The sequence below is a fragment of the Ciconia boyciana genome, chromosome 6 (genome assembly GCF_034638445.1).
Source record: "Ciconia boyciana chromosome 6, ASM3463844v1, whole genome shotgun sequence".
NCBI lineage: Eukaryota > Metazoa > Chordata > Aves > Ciconiiformes > Ciconiidae > Ciconia > Ciconia boyciana.
This window is the reverse complement of record NC_132939.1, coordinates 18269902-18290647: the sequence shown is the minus strand read 5'-3', so window position 1 is coordinate 18290647 and position 20746 is coordinate 18269902. Positions and strand designations below refer to the sequence as shown.

Sequence of the window (20746 nt, the reverse complement as noted above, 5' to 3'; positions counted from 1 at the left end):
GCGTTATCTCCGCCCGCGCCGCCGCCGCCCCAGCCCCGCAGCAGAGATTGAGGGGAGCCGCCGCCGCCGCCGCCGCCCGCCTCGCCCGCGCCGCCATGGGGGTGGAAGGCTGCACCAAGTGCATCAAATACCTCCTCTTCGTCTTCAACTTCATCTTCTGGGTGAGCCCCGGGGCAGCGGGGGGGCTGGGGGGGCTGAGCCACCCCAGCGCTTTAAATAACGGGGCTCCAATATGGCTCGTCTGCCTGCGCCTGGTTTTAACCTCTTCCCCCTCCCTTCCCCCCCGCCCAATATTAAGACTTCCTGCCTGGGGTATGCCTTAGGGGTTGCTTTTTTTTTTGGGGGGGGGGGGGGGGGGTGTCTGCTTAGCCTTTGCCTTTTTTTTAATGCATGCATATATATATTTTTTTATTTGCACATGCATGTCTATCTATATGTATTTTTATATCGAGATATATAAAGAGAGATGTTTCCACGCATCCTTTCCGAGCGGAAGGGCAGGGGGTGCCTCGCTCCCGCGCGGGGGGCAGAGCTGGGGTGGGGCGGGGGCCGCGGCGGGCCGGCGTCCCCTCCCAGGGCTGCGCTCCCAAACCCTGTTGTGGGTCTGCGCCGGGGAAAGCGGCGTTCCTCAGCCAGCCGGGGAGGGAGGGAGGGAAGGATGCTGCCAGGCGGAGGGAGGAGAGGCGCTGGTCCAGCCGTCCGCCGCAGAGGAGCCGGAGAGGAGAGGGTGTTCAAAAAATATGGGCGATGGGGGATGGTTTTGCTCTTCCCGCCCCGAGAGCTGGCAGGGAGCGGACGGGGCTCGACGGCCCTGGCACCGTGTTGGGAGCCGGCCTCGACGCCTGTGTCTGGGTCGTGCCCGAGCTGGGGACCGCTGCCTCTGCCGCCTGGGAAGTTATTTTAGGATGCAGATTTTACCCAGGCTGGAGAGGTTGCCTTTCCTGAGAAAGTTTCTCATGAAATAATCCATCCAGACATGTGGCTAATTTAGCAAGAAGTGGCATATCCCGGTTTCCCTGCAAACTGGGTTTGTCCTAGTTAGAAACACCCTCCAGCAGCAAGGGGCTGGCGTGGCAAGAAACACTCTCTCCCTGCTCCTGCGCCCGGGAGCAACAAAATGTGCCCAAGCAGGCTGCTTTTTTTTATTTTTTATTTTTTAAATAAGCTATTTTCCATTCCCCAAAATGCTGTTTTTCCTGCCAGCAAGCCCAGCCCCACCCGACAGAGGCAAGGTACCGCTTGTTGAGCACTGGCTGCGTGGTCAGGATGCGCCCCTTATCTGACATCCCGCTCTGTTGACGAGGAATTTGCATTTTTTCTTAATGTTTCCTTGCAGCAGCGAATGCAGCAAGGAGGTCTGGAGAGGTGGGGAGGGAGCAATGCCTTCCAGAGCAAACCCTGCCTCTGCACTGGGAGCTACTCTGCCCGGCTGGAGCCCCTGCCTGCCGCCTTCTCCCCCGGGGTGCACGGTGAAGCTCTTGGGGGGTCCCCACCTCTGGGAGGTGTAGGGCTTACTGCTGTATGGGAGTGAGCGCTGTCAAATCCAGCCTGATTTCAGGCCTCTTTGCCTTGTTTCTGGGTATAACACTGACGAAGGGAGAGATGATGAGCTCTGAGAACAGCAGCGTGTTGTGGTTTAACCCCAGCCAGCAACTGAGCACCACACAGCTGCTCGGTCACTCCCTGCCAGTGGGGCAGGGGAGAGAATCAGAAGAGTAAAAGTGAGAAAACTTGTGGGTTGAGATAAAGACAGTTTAATAGGTAAAGCAAAAGCCACACACATAAGCAAAGCAAGGAATTCATTCACTACTTTCCATGGGCAGGCAGGTGTTCAGCCGTCTCCAGGAAAGCAGGGCTCCATCACGCGTAATGGTTACTTGGGAAGACAATATGCCATCACTCCGAATGCCCCCCCCCTTCCTCCTTCTTCCCCAGCTTTTTATGCTGAGCATGATGTCATATGGTATGGAATAGCCCTTTGGCCAGTTGGGGTCGGCTGTCCTGGCTGTGCCCCCTCCCAGCTTCTTGTGTGCCTGGCAGAGCATGGGAAGCTGAATAGTCCTTGACCAGTGGAAACATTACTCAGCAACAACTAAAACATCAGTGTGTTCTAAAACATCAGTGTGTTATCAATCCAATCAACACAAATCCAAAACATAGCCCCATACTAGCTACTGTAAAGAAAGTTAACTCTATCCCAGCCAAAACCAGCACACAGTGTTAATTGATACCTGATGGGTTGCCAGCTGCAAGATGAATGCGGGACGGTCCTGGGGTTTTTGTTTTGGGTTTGGTTTTTTTTTGCCACATCTTTCCCCACCTTTAAAATGGCAGGACGGAGGTGGGTAGGCTTTTCTCTGAAGTGTTGTTCCTTCCGAGTTATCACGCTTATCCCGGGGCTTTTTCTTCCCTTCTGGTCCCAGTTTCCTGCCATTCTTGTCAGTGAAGCCGCTGGGTGTGGATACGAGGGAGGAAGGGTCTCCTGGATGGCAGGAAGGATGCAGGGGGCTTTACACAGGCACTGCTCCTGAGCAAGCTTGCTCGCTCGCCCAGTGTGCATTTGCAAAACAGCTTATCTTTTATAAATGGACATTTTGCTTCCAAGAGGAACAGCCAATCCATTTAATTTCCCTGTTAGGACTTCTGGTGCCTTGCCCTACCGCTTGGAGGGAGCCTGGTGCCTGCTCCCTGTGAGAGTTGGGGGGAGATGCTCCAGCTCCTCCTAAGGAGGGGTGCCTGTGAGCTGGGACCCACCAGCTCCCCAAAACACCTCCCAGCACTGGGCTTGCCCACAGCCAGTCACCTCGGACCACCTCCTGTGCGGATGGGGAGCCTGGGCTTTGTTGGAATTAACAATGCTTTCTGTGAGGCTGGCTAGCTAGAGTGTGGTTGAACACCAGGTCTTACAGTTTTCAAGCCCTTTTGTGTTGTTTTTTAAACCAGTAGTTGAGGGGAATTCTAGTTTTACCACTAAGTGAATGCAGTTAGCAGCCAACCTTGCATCCCCAGCTGGGGAGGGATGCCTTGGTTGCCACTGTAGCGCAAAGGTCCTTTTTACGGGGTGGCATTTAAAGGCAGGACGTGGTGCTGGGCACCCTTGCTGCACGTTGGCCGTGTCGGGACCCCAGATCTGACCCCAGGGAGGTGTGAGACGGGGCACTTGTAGCCCTGCGGTCCTGCCAGCTGGTTAGCATGCAAGGGCTGCTGGGCTCGTCACGCTCATTTGCTTATCATCATTTGCCTTGCATCCAGCCGAGGTTGGCGCTGTTGATGAAAACAAGCAGGAGGCAGAGCCCAAAGTTTGGCAAATGCCGCATCGTGCTGCACAGAGCTTGCTCCAGTGCCCGAGAGGAAGAAAGGAAGCAATTCTCAGCCTTAACGGTGTTAATAAGAAAGAAACTCCAATAACTTTTTAAAGAAGTCCTGCTGTCCTGCCAGACTGTAAATAAACTGACACCCCTCTGGCTTCCCCCCTGCTTCCTTCCCCTGGCAGTGCAGGGGGAGTTTCACAAAGCCGCTGTGTTAAAAAGCAAAAGGAATAGGCAGCCCTGCTGCCAGGTCCCCAGGGCGCCTCAGCAGCCCTCTCTGCCCGAGATGTTTTGGTTTTATTTTATTTTTGGGCTTGTTTTTCCTTTGCACATGCATTTTTGAAAAGAAGATGGCAGGCTTGCCGGGGTTACCTGCTCGGTCCAGGGTGGCTCTTGAGGAGGGAGCAGTGGCCGCTGCACAGACCACGCATACAAACGGATGCCCATCCCGGGAAAGAAAGGGTCCCCACATGTTTCACAGCGGCATCCGCTGACTGAAGCAGCAGAGGCAGCCCCAGGCAGCACCTAGGGATCTCACCTGGTTAGTAGAACACAGGGCTGGTGAGACGAAAGCTTTTCTGTGCTGCAGACTTGTCCTGAAACCTTGGGGTGGCCAGTGATGAGGCCGTGCTCTGCTTCCCTGCCCTGCAAGAGGGAGCATTGGTGTACCTGTTTATTGGGTGGTTTTGCTGGTGCGATGGGCAGTGCCAGCTCAGCCTGCAGCCCAGCGCGGGGCTGGGCTGGGCACGTGGCAAGGCAGAGCTGCTTCTCCATCCCACTCTCAGCAGATGGCTGGACTTCGACTGCTGTCCTGAATTATCCAAATCTGATAGCAGAGCTCAGCGCATGGGGCTGAAATGACCACCGCTGCAAAGAGTCCCTGGAGAGGCCAAAGGAAGCCAAAGAGCTATTTTAAAATGTAATTAAACATAACCAAGGAGAAACTGGCTTGCTTGGAGAAGGATCGCCCAGCTTATTAGCTAATACAGCCTGTGGCAGCCTTCCAGGTCTAGAGCACCGCTGACTGCCCTACCAGAGAGGTGTCTAATTAAAAGAAAGAGCTTGCTCCTAATGCCATTTTCCAGGCACCGCATAACTCTTTTCTCTTGCTTGTGTTGAGGGGATGTGGTGCAGTCAAGGTGCAAAGGGGAGGAAGGGCAAGAGCAGAGGTAAGGTGGAAGTGAAAGCCTGTCTCGGCAGCGGTGGTCAGAAGGGAAGGGGTGGAGGAGTCGAGTATTTTCTTGTGCAACACTGGAAAAATCTGTCAGCTGTCCCCTGGAGTCCGCAAAGCGTGCTTGAAGATATTTGGCTTTGGTGACGAGAGGTGACGGTGGAGGGAAGTGGCAGCTCTCTGTGGTGTTGGTCCCACGGTGACAACTCTGCTGAACTCCTCATGACCCTCTCGATGTGATGAGGAGGGCGGTTGGGTACCGCTATTCACAGGTTTAAATGGAGAATGGAAGAGCCGGTGGTTCATGCGGCGTGCAGCTCCGAAGCACAGGTTTGGGATAACTCCCTGGGCTCACAAAGCAGCTTGCATTTTGTTTCGGGTGGAGGCTTGCACTGAGCTGAAATGCTATTAGTGATAGCGGCTAGCAGGCCGTGCTGCTGCAGAGCGTGGGGTTTGGTTATTGGTCTCCCTGGGAGTCACAGAGAGCCTTGCAAGCAGTGAGGATGTGATGCTGGCCCAGTATCTTCCACCAACTTTAGGTTCGGTATCCTGGGATGATGTACAGGCAAGCATATTTCCACATGTGTTTGACCCTGCAGGTATTTACTGCCTGTCTTTGAAGGGCAAGGGAGAGGTTTTCTTAATAGGCTCAGTACCTGGACCCAAGTTTTCCTGCTGATGGCTCTCTGGGATGTGTTTCTGGGCTCTCTGTCAAGTGAGCACAGTCCTACCACCACCTACTATGAAACCTCTTCTGAAGTTCTGCATGCAGAAGGTTATTTAAGCAGGTCTTTTGAAGAGACCAGTGCCCTGCCCTGTGGGTGTACCCAATTTCAGTTAATGGGCTGGGCTGCAGTCGCAAGGAGGGAGCATTGCTGGTGGCTGGAGGGGGGATTACTCTGTTTTCCTGAGATTATTCTTCTATCAACCACCATAATGCTTATCTTCTGCATTAACACACATACGATGCCTTGAGAAACACTTTGATCCTGTACTATGCAAGTGCCTTTCACTGTATTATTAAAAAGGGAAAGCAGTTGTATTACCATTGTAGTTAAATGCTTATGTATGGGCCCAAACTAATTTTAAAGCAATACCTGAAATTGTTTTCCTCTCTGCCAAGGGTGATTAAACCCTGCTGGTAGATGTCAGTGTATAGCGATACTTCTATCCACAGTGGGGATGAGGCTGCGCCAGGCAGGGAGCAGCCTGTGGGTTCGGTGCTCCCCATCAGAGGACCCCGCTCCTGGATTTTGGTGCTGGATTCCTGCTCTCCTCCCATCCATCAAGCTTTATTTGGCCTCTGGCATGCTGCTTCTCTGGAGCTTGTTTTGAAAAGACCTGGAGTGTTGTGGGACTGGTAACCATAGGCACCAGTGGAGAATTTTGCCCCGACCGGCAGCTCTATTAATAGCTGCTGCTGGAAGGTGGCAGCGGCTGCACTGCTGGGTGCAGAGCATGGGCTGCAGGCTGCCTTCTTCCTCCTGCCTGCAAAACACCAACCTCCTTACAAATGCCCCTTCTGCAATTTCTGGGCAGGCCTTGCCTGCAAGGTTTCAGGCTGACCTTTGGCGGCCATCGAGCATGATCGCTGCAGAAGGTAACGAAAGAGCTTGCCTGCACTTTCCAAGAAGAGTCCTATCTGTTGCTGCAGTTTGGGAGTGCCTGTGCCGAGCTCGGCAGAGAAGCTTTTACATTGTGCGGCTGTCAAACTGCAACTGCATTTGTCTGATTTAAGTCACTTCCTCTGCTTACACCCCTCCCAAAAAGTCTTGTGGGCATCCTGACGTGTTGGTGCTCCAGCATATCCCACGGTCCTCCCCAACAAGTAGCACGGGGGCGATCTGTAGTGCTTCTCACCTTAAAATTTAAGTGAATTTTTGGCGTGAAGTCCTGCCATTGTAACATGAAGACTGTTGCAGCATCAAACCACAGTTCTCAGGTTTGTGGGCTGCCATTCAGCTCTCAGCACCCTGCTGCACCCTGAGCCCTTTGAGCACTTCCACAGGACACATCTATTTGCGGTAGAAAAGAAATTCAGCTTCTGCTTTCCAGGAAGCGAGGTGCAGGGTGTGGGCAGGCTCGGCACTGCCTGTACGCCTGTACCTGCCACCAACGGTTATGTGCTGCTCACCTCGTTCCTCGAGGTATGTCGTGGTTTAGCCCCAGTTGGCAATTAAGCAGCACACAGCCGCTCGCTCACCCTCCCCCTGCGGTGGGATGGGGGAGAGAACTGGAAGAGCAAAAGTAAGAAAACTTGTGGGTTGAGATAAGAACAGTTTAATAACTGGGGGGGGGGATTGTAATGAAAATGAAAACACCAAGAGAGCGAGAGAGGAACAAAACCCAGGGAAAAAAAACCAGTGATATGACTGCTCACCACCCGCTGACCAATGCCCAGCCCGTCCCCGAGCAGCAATCACTGCCCCCCAGCCAGTCCCCCCCAGTTTATATACATCATATGGTATGGAATAGCCCTTTGGCCAGTTGGTGTCGGCTGTCCTGGCTGTGCCCACTCCCAGCTTCTTGTGCATGCGGCAGAGCATGGGAAGCTGAAAGGTCCTTGACTAGTGGAAACATTACTCAGCAACAACTAAAACATCAGTGTGTTATCAACATCATTCTCATACTAAACCCAAAACACAGCACTATACCAGCTACTGGGAAGAAAATTAACTCTGTCCCAGCTGAAAACAGGACAAGGTGGTAGTACAAAACCTGTAAGGTCCTAGCACACATCTTGTGAGGGCTTGTATTGCCCTTCCAAAGGTAATTTCCATCAAGTTATGAATCTCTAGCTCCTTGCTTTTTTCCCCACTCACACTAGGTTCAGCAACACAATGATGTTTCATTATTTATGCTGCACATACTGGAGAATCTGTTACCTGCTGCTCCAACTAGAGACACACAAATGACCTGGGAACAAAGCATTCAACCCCAAAGTAGCAATTCATTCCTGGCCATGCGAGGGGCTTCTTGCCTGGCAAGATGCTTCAGCCTTGGCAAGCCATTTCATCCTTCTGTGCCCTGGTTCCCCATGCCTAAAAGGAGGAGGATTCAGTTTTACTCCATCTCGGCTGCTTTGCAGGTTGTGCTGGAGGGGAGCCATGGGGAGCCCTGGTTGGGCTCCCTGAGTTGGGTCCAGGTGCCGCCCTTGCAAAGGGTGCAGCTTCCAGGCTGTCTAAGGGAAGCCACAAGCCTGTGCAGCATCAAAACCTGTTTAAAATCTTTAATCATCTACGTGAATCATAAACCAGCTAAAATCTGTTAAGCTTTCTTGGCAGCATCCTGCTTCTTGTAAGTAACTGGTATTTCACAGGCATTGAGGTGCAGGCCCCACCACCGGTGTTTTTGCAGCAAGGCAGGAGCTTCTCCCGGCCCTCGGGCTCATGCGGGTTGGGGAAGCAGCGTCCCAGCAGCAGGACCGGCCGTGGCTGTGGGAAGCGGCGCTGCTAAAAATACAGCATTGTGAAACTGCTGGCACCTCCACTTCCCTCCTCTGGCTTGAGCCGCAGGATGTCTGCTTTGCTTTGACATGCCTGGCAAGCTGCCTTATAGCCAGGACTACTTCCTCCTCCTCCTCCTCCTCCTCCTCCCTGCCAGGAAACCCATTTTGGAGAGGGGTAGAGGGAAGGGAGCAGGAGGAAGAGGGCTGGGGGCAGCGGAAGGGACTGGGAGGGTGATGCACGTCCTGGCGTACGCGAGCGTCTGGGGAGCAGCAGGCAAAGGTGGGGGCAGCTTGGATATGGGATGCTCTGCATTAAAGGGGGGAATGGGGCCGTTCCTTGCACCCCTGAATCATGGGAATTTCTTGTGGAGGGGATGTGTGACTAAGCTGTGAAAGAAGGGCTTGTTCCCTTGCCCCACAGCTGGATCTGGGAAATTTTAGGGTGAATGGCATATCAGTTGGTGAGGCTCAATCCAGGAGGGAGTCCCACTATGTGCACGGTGGATGGGGCAGCAAACCGGGGCTGCGTACCTGCCATTATCGTGATGCTCAGACAGTGATACCCCATCATGTGGGGTACCACTCCATCACCTCTCAGGGGGCTGGGGGGCTGCCTTTGCCTTCCCCTAGGCAGCATCCGATGGGGGCTTCCTCCCACCGTGCCAAACAGGAATGGTGTCCCTGCGAAAAGCAAGCCTTGGGCAGGCAGGATCCAGCTGGAAAAGTCTCGCTGTCTGTGGAAGAAGCAATAAATCTCTGGAAGCTGGAAAATAGCAGTAAAGAGGAAATGCTGGAGCCTGCCATGCCACCTCTGCTGTGCCAGCAGGCTGCTCGGGGTGCGATCTCCAGGGTCAGCCCAGTCCTGGGCAGCACTAGCGATGCAGCAGGGATACCGTGCTGTGGACTGGGTGCCCCTCTAGGCTCACAGTGGATTTTTGAAGGGGCAGGGAAGATGGAGGAGGTGTTATTTTCATCGAGGGGTTGTTTTCTTTTGGGATTTCGGGGGGTGTATCTGTGGGATTTTATTTTATTTTTTTTAATTTAAACAAAGGCATACAAAAGTGCAGGTAGGGAAAGGCAGCAGAATGAGAACTTAAAACATTCCAGAGCAAAGGAAAGTGCAAGGCTGTAAAAGTAGCCGGGAAAGCTAATAGCACTTAAAATGCTGGAAAATAATCTGGATGCTCCGAGTTGGAGTCCAAGCAGTTGCTTGTTTCAGCGGTATCCACCTCTGCAAGTGCCTTCGTGCTGGCAGGAGAAGAGCTGGCTGGGGAGGTCAGCTTGTGGAAAGCAGATCTAAGAGTGATGCAGTGCTGGCGTTGATGAAGTTGCAGCTTTTAGATTATTGCTTTAATTAAAGCAGTCCCCAAAAATTTAAATGGAGAGCTGTGCTGGGCACTCAGGGTATATCTGCAACATGTGATGGCCCCAGCCTCTGAGACGTTACTGCCTGGCTAGCCAGGCAAGCACAGAGCAATGAGGTAACCTGCACGAGATCATGGATACCTACAGGAGAAAAAAAGGGATATTTAATGTATGAGGATACACAGCCTAGAGACCAACGTGACGCTGCCATCGGTGGTTGGAGCTCTTCTGGCTCTCATGTCAGCAAACAGCACTGATTGTAGGATGGGGAGGGGAGAAAATACCAAGCTTATATCTGGAACAAGTTGTGTTAAAAATTAGATTATCCCAACCAAGGTGCAGTGGAAGGCAGGGTTACTATGGTGAGCCAATGATGTTTTTTCTCTCTTGTATTCTTTCCTTTGGGAAGAAAGATGCCTTAATTATGTTGTGTGCTTCTTGGTAGTGGAAGCATGTATGGTTTTAATGGAAAAAGTTACTCATCGTAGCCTAAACCCTGTTTTCATTAGTAAGTGAGTGTTGCTTTCTCTTAAGAAATCCAGCTGCTGTTGGATTAAAACTTCCATTCAGAGGTCTTCTGTGCTTTGTTAAAAAAGCAAACGGACTCAGGCAGTACAGGAGGGATGGACGTGGGGCATTCCTGGGGCGCATTCGGGCTGAAACCAGGAACATCTGGAGATGATTCAGCTGGCTGCCATAGGCAGACCTCACTGCTGGGGTGGGTTTGATGAGTTGGAAGAGGCTCTACCCCTTCAGCTGACTCTCCCAAACGATTAAGAAATATTTTGAGGATAGCTTGCAGCCTGCTTTCCGTTCTGTGTCGGGCGTTTTGGGGCAAATTTGATTGGAAAGCAGCTGCTGCTCCTCGCACTGGTGTCATCCCAGCCTGGCCATGGGTGGCAGGGGGTGCTGGGGTGGGTACTGCTGAGTGCAGAGGGCAGAGTGCCAGGGCACAGCAATGTTTCCTTGCAGAGGGAAAACCAAACCAAAAAGGGCTGCAGTCTTTTCTTCACCTCTCCCAGCCAGCACAGAAACCCCAATCTTCCTCAGGGTCTCTTCTCCCCTGGAAGCCACCGAGAGACCTTTACTTTAAGAGTAGCACTGATTAATTTGGGGACATTCTCCTTCTCCCGAGAGGATAAACACGGGCTTCGTTATGTCCTCAGACAATGAACAAGCCATGCCAGCCTGGATTTGGGTAACTTTCTGCAAAGCCACGAGCTACCTTATTTGGAGCTGGATTTGAGCATGGACTGGCTTTCGTGACTTTTCTCCCTAGCGAGTGTTTGGAGAACCTCGGGCTCTCCCAAGCACAAGAGGGATGAGGGACCATGCCAGTGGGGAAGTTGCATTGGTTGCTGTGGGAGAAGTGTTAAAAGCTGATTATTTTGGTGGCAAACTGGGGAAAGGCTTGTAAAATCTTCCCTCCCTCTCCAGGGAGCTGGTGGGGATTTTCTCCCTCTGATAAGTGGAAAAGCCCAGAGGTCAGCTTGCCCTGTGAGTTTTGCACAAATTGTGTGGTTTTGCCCCAGCTTTGATGGAACCCCTGTAAAAATCTCTTGGCTGGTGTATACAGAAATGAGCAAGGAGGAAAACCATCAGCTGAATTCCCGAGGGGCAAAGCCGGACTCCCACCAACAGCCTGTCTTGCAGATCCTAGTCCTCGTGTGTTCACCGAGGCTCTGCTGCACTTGCACAGCTGGAGACTTTGCACTTTTACTGAACAAACTCTCTTTTTTTTAATGTGACTTTCATGGTGCCTCTCAATCCTGTAGCTGACCCGACTCAGACCCTTTTGAAAAAAATCCTGTTTCCACTTCTGTACTCTTTGGTAGTTATCTTCCCTTTTTTAAGATTAATGGCTTTGAGGATTTAGGACAATGAAAATTAAATCGGCATTTGAACAGGCGCTTCCAGCCTTTCGTAGAAGTGATATTGAATTCTTAAGGGTTGGGGGTTTTTTTTGGTTTTTGTTTTTTTTTTTTACATGTGCGTTTATTTTTTCCCCCTCTCTCTCATGGTTTTAAATGGAAGTGGGGGGTGTCATGGAGAACACAGCAAGTCCTGCTGGAAATGCTCTGGCTCGAGTTCCTCTCAGTGACACCTTCCCCACTGCAGTGTGCCTGATCTGCTCCCATCCTCCACTGCCATTCCCAGCCCCTCTCTGAAAGAGAAACCAGTGAGGAAGTCAGTCATAAAACTTCCCATTATTTGGACATAAATATTCCAGTGGTAAGCTGGGTTGATGCTCCATACGCAGAACATCTCCTCCCATGTTTGAAGCGTGTTTTTATCCTTGACCTGGGGGCTCTGCCACATGTGTCTGCATGCACACGTGTGTGTGTGAGTGCTCTGCTCTTCTGCTGGACAACAGCATGGGCAAGGCAGCGGTTTCAGCCTCATCGACTCGCAGAGCTGCTCAGCTCTGTTGAGCATCTTCATGGTAGCCTCCGAAAGCAGTGTGGTTGTGCCTTCGCCTGAACCGAGGCTTTGCTCTGCTTCAATCCCTGTATTAGGACATTAAGGAAAGCTGTACTTGCTGGAGGAGCAGCAGAGCACCGTCCCAGCTCATGGCCCACCCACGGGGACCTGTGTTATGGTTTCTCTTTTTCTATCGCATTATGAAATTAAACAGGCAGTGAACCAAGCAGTGGAAGTGATGGCTGCAGGGGTTCCCATGCTCATGGGACACTTTGGAAGAAAACTAGATATTAATCAAAGCAATGCTGTGAGGGCAGCTGGTGTGAATCCTTGTCTGTCCCCTCCTGATGTGGACATCCCTGAGACCCATGGGGAGGGGAGTAATGGGATATAGCACAAAGATGCTGCTGGAAGTGGTACCATGTCCCACTGAGTATGGTTTCGTAGTCATCTGTGTGCTCCTAAACACTGTGCTAAATGTCAAGATGTGGACATTGTGAAGAGTGTGTTTTGGTGGGGTTGGAGGCATTTTGGATCCCCTGTGAATGGATGCGGTGGCAGCTCAAAGCTGCGATGTCTCTACTTTTGCTCTGCATTACTAGCAGTTTTACTGCCTTTTGGTGTCGTGTTGGTTGAGCAAGTCTTCCTTGAGGCAGAGCAGCTTTTAGGGGTGCAGAAAGCTCTGTCCCACTAGGTCTGCTCAGACTGGAAGCCTGACCCTGGATGGGAAGTAATGTGCATGCGAAACTGGGGGCAGAGGGAAAAACTGACGGTCCCCCACTTTCTGAGCCACAGTCTCCCCATCCTTCCTACCCAGTTCTCAGCAGATAAAAAAACCCCCAAAACCCTGTTTGTACATCACAGAGAGATGAAATGGGGTGATAACAACCTGTTGGGAAAAGGAAGTAATTGGGGCTGATCCTAACTTCTGTTCAAAAGCTCTCCTAAAAGCCTCAGTTGCACATCTTGTATTTCTTGGGTAAGGCTGAGCCTTCCATTTTAATAGAGTAATAAAATAGCTCTTGGGAAAGAAATCACCTGCAAGAACTGGAAAGTGCTTTGCACATCCCCAGGATGAGGGGTCTTCTCATAAAGCAGGGAAGATCGTATGGCTCAGGTGGTATGGGGTGCAAAGCATGTTGCAGGGGTGGGGTGATGGTTAGAAGGATGTTCTTGTACGTGAAAGGAGTAAATAAGAATTTGCAGAAAGATGAAAAGCAAGCCTTCTGCTCCTGCCTGAAAACTGCCGCTCCGGGTCCGGCGCAGCCAGAGCAGTGGGTAACGCCTGCTTCCCTCTGCTTTCTCCCCAGCTGGCCGGAGGCATCATCCTGGGAGTGGCCCTGTGGCTTCGGCATGACTCGCAGACAACGAATATTCTCTACCTGCAGCTGGGAGACAAGCAGGCCCCCAGCACCTTCTATGTCGGTAAGTAGATCTGGGGATGCTGGCGTTGCTGCGTGGGCGTCATGCCCCAGGGTGGACCACGGCATGCCTAAAAGCAGGGCAGAAAGCTCTGGGTAAGCAGCAAAGAGTCGGACTAAAAATACCTCCCGCTTCCCCGTACTCCCCAAAATATCCCCTGCCGTGCCAATCAAAGTGTTCATTAAATGTTGGCTATGGCCCAAGCGCAGAATCCAAAGACACGGCGACTAAAAGCGCAAAAAGACGTGTTGCAGCATAGCAGGTTTTCTCCAGTGCTGTTCTCTGCTGCCGTCTCCCCTGGAGCACATTTGGGAAGACGGGGGACTTCTTGGAAGCGTGTCTCGTTTCCTATCCAAAGGGATGTAAAAGTAGCCGACAGAGCGGCTAGCACTGGAAAGTGAAGCTCGGCGAGCTCGTGACTCATCTTCTCCAGGAGGGGCACGTGGAGCCTCTGTGTGTTATGGTTAAGCTTAGCATGATTTTTATTAATTTGACAGCATGCTGGCTTTCTGGAAGATGAAAACCCCTATTTTTGCCCTATTCTCCAACAGTCCCTCACGGACAAGGGGGAGCAGCTTGCAGGAGGAGCTGGCTGCCAGGCAGGGGCCGGCTTGGAGTGCAAGCTGCCGGGGCTGGGGCGAGGACCTGTCTGATCCGTTGTCCTGTTCTCACCTGTAGCTGAAATTACCTTTTGGAAAGGGTTTTCCTTTGGTTTTCCCTGCTTGCCCCTGAAACAGCATGCCTGAGCCCTCTCCCTGGCTATGCCTGGTTACAGTAGATGCTCCTGCTGTAAATAGTGGTGGGTTTTCCTCTCTTGCTGTCTCCCCTCTCCTGCCTCGCACCCAGAGCTATATTTACAGCATTTCCCCTATGTAGATTTTCAATTTGAAAAAGAGAAAAGGAAATTCTTAAGAAGTTAAACTCTCTCCTTTCCAGGAACCGGCCCAAATGTCTCCTTCCTTCTGGGGGCCAACAACTGATGTCTCCCTCGTTAACACATTTCTCCCAAAACCTGGGGGACCTGGAGCACAGGGGCCGAGTCCTCCCCTCCCGCCTGTTGGGCATCTTTTGCTCTTCCACCCCTTTTTGTTTTGTCTTTGTCCTTGGCCTTCGCTATTTAGAAGGCAATGGGGAATGGACCATGGGTCTCACCACCGCACTGGCTTTCTGATGCTCATGAACAGCCCATGATTTGATGCTGGCTGTCTTTTTAAAGTTATATTCAGCAACAGCTCAGCCTGGATTCCTTCTGGCGGCTGTAATTTCCATGCAGTAATAACAGCAGAGCATTTCTTTCAGCTGCTGCCTCTCCCAGCCAGCCCTCTGGAGTCTGAAGGCTGGGATTTCTTTTTGCTTTTCCTCTTTTTTTCCCTTTTTTTGTCCCCCTCCACAACCGCCACTCCCTCCTTTTTCTCCTCTGGCATCCAACATACACATGCACACGATGTTCCTGCTTTGGGAGCGGGAACCTCTCTGGGGTTGGCCTCCAGAGCTGGTTTCCTCCCCCCCGCCCCCACCCTGGCCTTGCAAACCACTTTTTGGTGTCTGGCACAGGGCGCTGGTCCCGGGATCTGTCAGGAGGCTTTTAAAGGCCGGCCAGGCTTTGCCACGGCACTGCAGGACAGGGGAAAGCAATAAAAACTGTTGGAGGAGGAAAACTTGCGCTGTGGGGTTTGTACTTGGTGAGGAGGAGGAGTGGGAAAGCGGTGCTTTGGTGTCTCCTGGTTTCTCTCTGTGTCCTTTCCCCTGCCCCAAAGTTAGAGCTGTTTTGTAAAGGCTGTTTTCCCAGGGTGTCTGTGTGTTACAGCAGAGGAAGAATAATTAACACAGGTGGTCGGTGTGGGGGAAGGCAATGGAGAAGTGGGAGACAGAGGATGTGGGGAGCAGGGCAGCTACCGAGGTACCAGGCATGATGCTTATCTGCCTTCAGCCTGTGCAGGGCTTAATCTCTCCTCAGAAATAAGGCAGGTTTTCACCACAGTGGGCTGACGCTCAGGTCTCTTGGTTGCAACTTTCGTTCATGGATCAGGCTTCCTCTGGGCCCCACTGCAGAGTCTGCTGCCGGTGAAGGGGAGAGCTGCTTGGGAAGGAAAGGCTCTGGCCATGCAAGGGAGCAGGAGGAGAGGAGCGGTCCGTGCTTTCAGCTTCCCCTGCAGCTGGATGGCCACAGGCAGCCGCTCTTGCAGCCCCCACGGGCACAAGCAACTGATGCCCCCACTCACCTGTCCAGCCTGCGAGGAGGGAGCTCCTGGGGCTGGGGTTTCCTACAAGCGGTACCACCCCCCCGGCACTTTGGCACTGCATCCGACAAGTTGTCTTTTGGGCTGGCTTGCGAGGGTATTAAACGAACTCTTGTTCATGGGCTTTTCCTCCGCACGGCTTGCAAACCATCTGATCCCCTAACCACTTGTTGCAGTCGTGGCTTTTAGCACTTCTATTTTGGCTGTGGACCCAATGCTCCAGCAAATGGCAAGTTAACTGCTTCAGCGCTGTAAAGACCAAGCAGTACCAGGGGTGGAGATAGCTGGAGCACCCTAGTTTCATGCTTTCATGACTATAAAGGAAAATACTTGCTCTTCATCTGAGCGAGGTTTATGGTCTAATATGCATTTATTTGCTTTATTTGTAGTTGAAAAACTAAAACCCTTCTTGCCCTTGCATAACACTGCATCTGAACTGCTCCGTGTCTGGAGGCCGGACAAGGTGTTGACAGAAGGTCAGAAAACATCCTTCAAGATAGCTAGAGGCATTGATAAGTCGGATGCTAACAACTGGTTAACCACTTCTTAGATATTTATTGACCCTACACATAAAGTACCATTTAAAACAAAAAAAACCCAAACAAACAAAAAAAACAAAACAAAACTGTGATTCAATGAGTTATGAGAGCCCGTGGTAAAAGGCTGAGCTGGTCCATCTCTGCAGATACCAGTACGAACTGGAGCAGTCTGATCTCTCCATAATAAGTTGGTGCTGCAGTGTCACTGGTTTTAAGAGCCCCTGGGGACCCTGAAGAGGCAAGTGACACTGGACTTACTGCTTTTGCCCCGTCTTGGTGGGATAATGTGACAGGGGAAGGCCAGGTTCCCCATCCTTCAAGGATTTGGTTATGTGATGCCCAGAGACAGCTGCTGCAGGTGAAATGTGTCCAGCAGGGTGGGGACAAAAGTCTTGGCTCTTGTTTGCCTTGAATCCCCACCCCTGGATTTCACATTTCCCCTCTTGCTGGGCTGCCTGTGTGCTGGGAGCATCGCCTGGTGCTCATCCCCGCTGCCTGCCCTTCCCATGCTTTCCCTGAAGCTGCCCAGTGAGGAGCGGAGTGCGGCAGCCGGATGGTCTCGGCTTCACTCTCGCCTGCCAGATCCAAAATAGGAAATCTGCATCCAGCTGCTCCCAGCAAGTGACGGGGCAACATGACCCGCGGCTCTAATTAGCTCGGCCCTGGGAGCGGGGCCAGCCACGAGGAAGAGTGCAAAGGCATCCAGAGCTGGGGTGTGGTTTTCCTTGTAGCTTTGGGGGTGAGGAGGGGATTGGTTTTGCTTCTGTTTAGTTTTTTCATGTTTCATTAGTAAATCCTCTGCTGGCCAGTGTCTCCTCCGCGGAGCACAGCGGCACCGGCACTTCTTGGGAGTGGTGTGAGGTTTCGGACGGGTGTGCAGTGGCAGGTTAAACTTGGCAACTGAGGCTGCTTGCTGCTGCTCCCTTTTTCCACTGTCCTGCTGGGTATCGCTGCCCTGATAGAAAGGCCACTTTTTTTTAATTATTATTTTGGATTTTTTTTTTTCCTAGCAGCCAAGCTGATGATTGTGGATCTGGCTCCCAAGCAGGTCAGGCAGCAAAGCCTGTGGGAGACGAGGCGGGGACAGCTGGGGGCAGCAATGGCTTCGGGTTAATTTTAAGGCCGTGAGCGTGCCTGCGAAGCGGTGTGCTGCGGTAGCGCTGGAGGGGAGACTGGTTAACGGGAGCGCAGGCTCTCTAACGAGGTGAATCACAGACTCTCATCATCATCCTGCTCCGTACAAATACAATCCAGGATAATGATTTCAGCCCTGGAAATGAGTTCAAGCTGCTTTTCACGCAGGCTGGGCTGGAAGAAATGGGCCGGAAAGCACAGGGATGCTTTGAAGTCTTTCTCGCAAACGAGTTCGCATCTGAGTTGAACTGCAATCGCATCTGCACGCTTGTCCTTGAAGTCAGCGCGGTGTCCATCTCTGGCAAGCTTTCGTGGGTGTCCTCAGGATTTTTGGAAGCACTGTCATGAGGCTTTGCTGGCCTCGGGGGGGTCTGACCCTCGTGGTGAGGAGGGACTGCCGAGTGGCAGTGTGTACGTGGGCAAGGATTGGGACGCCTGCCTGAGCTTCCTCAGGGCTTGCCCGCCGTCCCTACGGCATGTGAGGATGCTTTGGGCACTCTTGCCGTGGGTCCCAGATGTGGCCAGCAGTGCATAGCATCCTGGCACATCATCCAAACAGACTTGTGTTGGCTAAGCAGTCATGGAGGAGCTGTCCCTTCTATCCATAACAGCAGCTTTTTTTCTTAATTAGCCTTTCAGGACTGCCTTGGACAAAAAGCAGTGATGTCCAGGGTTTCAGAGATGTGGTTTTTGTTGCAGAGGAGGTTGCATTGAGCTCTGGTGTGGTGCAAAGGCTCTGGAAGCCAGCAGTGCTACAGAGTGCGGACCTGCTGTGAGCAATGGGGAGTTCTTGGTTTCTCTTCATGCTCCCACCCTTGTCCTGATCCCTCTGGAAATGTTAGGCATCTTTCAAAGGTGGTGCCAACTTCTATATATTGTGGGGTTAGACTCAACAGCAAATATTTTGCTAAACTTGTTGTGAAAGGGCTAGAGAAAAGCCCAAGAGTCCTGGTCTCTAGGTCCTGTAATAAACACTAGTGGGTTTTTACCACCTTCTGTTTTGGCATGAGGCACTATAGCAATCCCTGCGGATGCACACAGCTGGTTCAGCACTGGGTTTGTGCTCTGCTTCTTCAAGGCTCTGTGTGAGGGTGGTTTACCAGTAGAGACACGAGCTGGGGCCAGGTTTGCGTGCTTGGGAGTAGAAACCAAGGTTTGCATTTGGCCTTGAACTACAGTGAGTAAAATGGATTATTTAAAAAATAATATATATGTGGATTTTTTTTAAGTAGTAGTACATGCATTTTTCTCTCTTGAAAATAAACTTACTTACAGTTAAGGGCAATTTAATTATTTAATCCCTTAAAGAAAAAAAAGGCTGAGATTTCCTGGTTCTAGATTTTCCTCTAATCACTTTCAGATCAACTCCTTCAATAATAGCGAAATTCATTTTAAAATAGTATTTTTGAGGCAAAACACTTTGTCAGTACTTCCCTCTAAGTATCTGGCTTACACCATACAGCTGACAATACAAGGATTCCTTTTTTTGTATTCTTATCATAGAATTCAATTTCTATTAAAAAAGCAACTTGTATTTAATTGTAATTCAGTCAACCTTCATTGTGACCAGCTCCTGAGATTCATTTACTCTGCAGACTAAAACTGGTTATGACTTAAGGCCATAAATTGGTGCCATCGGGTTATTTTGGGTTCAGATCTATCCAACTACAAATAATGTAGTTGTCCTCCTCCTTTTTCCCCTCTTGTTGGCTCTGCCACCGGGGACCTGTGCCAAAGGTGGCTTCTTGCTCTTCAGAGCTGTTTAAACCCGTAGCTTTTGCAGTTTTCCTTTGAAAACCTGGCACATGCTTAGGCATGCAAAGTCCACAAGAAATCCTCCAGCAGGATTTGGGCTCTGTCCATGGGTGAGACCCCGGGGCACGTAGACGTGTCCAGAAGTGTTGCAGGCTGGGGCAGCAGAGGATGGGCTGGCACGTCCAGCCTGGGTCTCCTGTGCTGCGTTACCATTGTCCATCCCAATGCTGGAGATGTGTAGTAGACCTCCTCCCAGCTCTCACGGGCACGCTGACGTTATGAAACTAAAACCTCCTTAGAGCGTTTTCTGGGTAGGCAGAAGAGAAAATCTGACTGTGGCATCTCTGTGTGGAGTCTGTTTGGGTATGGGTATGCACGCACAAAGACATTGTTTGGGCTTTTCTCCACCTCCCCTTTGCTTTTCTGAGAGGTGTGTCCTTTCCTTCCTTCTTGCATTGTTCTTGCAGACAAGGGCAGCATGTACAGCCTTTCATCTCCCCGTGTGAGCCACATGGCCCCAGGAGAGCTCTCCATGCTTTGCGACACTGTTGCTCCATGTGGAAGTCATGTCAGGAGAGTAAACATGAAAATCTCTCTTCCCTCTGCTCTCAGCCCCTTTTTAAAGCGCATCCTGTGGGGAGGGCAGGCACGGCTTGGAGAGCCATCCGGGCTTCCTGGGAAGCATGGTGTGGTGCTGGGGGTTTTTCTTTTTTCTTGTTTTGTGTTTTTTTTTTTTTTCTTTTTTGTCTTTTGGAAACATTGCCATGGTGACCTGGGGGAAGAGACTGGCTTCCATTAGCTTAATGAGTTAAAGCTGCTGGGAGAGGGGCGAAATGGGGGAAGAGGTAGGGCACTGCCTGGGAATGCCCATGCCTGGAGCTGTACAGCATCTCCGATGGGGATGGTGGGGCACGGGAGGGCTGGCTGGGGCTGGCCCACTCCCTGCTTGTTTTAGAGGGATTCTGCTGTGCTTGTTCCTCCTTTTATTTGTTTTTCATTATTTATTTTTTTTAAAAAAGGTCTAGTTTTTCTACTTGTTTTTTTACTTCTCAGCAGGGACAGGACATGGGTTTTACAACCCTGCAGGTACCAGCTATGCTGCTGTAATGCCAGAGCAAGTACTGACATTGAATACTTCCTTTTTCTCTCCCTTCCTTGCTCCCAGAATTAACCATCCTGCTTCCTACCTGGCCTGGAGGCAAAGGGCCCTCCATGGAGGTGGTATCTGCGTGAGCTGGGAGCTAAGCTGGCCTCTTGGCTGCTTTTTTTTTCTTTCCCACCTAGCACCATCCAGAGAGAAGTGCTCAGTGACTATCAGTCCCCTGGGTCTGATGTTCGGGCGCTTTCCATGTGGCTAAAGCTCTAGGAGGTCCCCGCAGCCCAAAGCAGCACGCATCCTGGTTGCATCAGGGAAGGGGGGGGTGATGTTTGGTCCATTGCTGCTGCTTTTTCTGATGCATTACATACTGATGCTCTTGAGCGAAGAGATCCTATCATGGTTGCTATGCTCCTGCTTTGAATTCAGACAGGACCCTGAATCTCTCTGTAACAAGGAGGTGAAACTAAGACTGGTTGGCCCTCTTTCCTAAAGCTTTCTGTTTTAAGGCTCCATCTCAAAAGGAAGATAGAGGACTCCAGGCAATATTGACAGCACCCGTCCCTGTGTGTCCTCCTGTGATTTCCCCAACTCCAAGATTTCCCCAACTCCTGTGGCTCACGGCTTGCTTTCACGGGTGGCTGGTTACATGTGGCAGCTTTAGCAATCGTGCTTACTGCTGCCTTGTCTGAGAACTGCACCGTAGGGTTATAAGTCACACTGTAACGTTGCTCAAGGATGTGGAGGCATGTTGGTACCATGAACACCTAGAAATTATTTGCTCACTGTACCCGTTGCTGCAGCTCTGGCAGTTCCCAGGGTTATCTCCTGCTGCCATTGCATGGAC

At 51.4% G+C, this 20746-nt stretch overlaps 1 protein-coding gene across 1 annotated transcript in view; it reads left to right on the top strand.

Moving 5' to 3' along the window:
• Positions 1–20746, top strand: part of CD81 (CD81 molecule) — a 33649-nt gene continuing 12903 nt past the window's right edge. Inside the window, exons 1-2 of the mRNA XM_072864949.1 lie at positions 1–161; positions 13024–13138. Coding sequence (XP_072721050.1) covers positions 96–161; positions 13024–13138 — 181 coding nt within the window. The 5' untranslated portion in view covers positions 1–95. The remainder of the gene's footprint in view (positions 162–13023; positions 13139–20746) is intronic.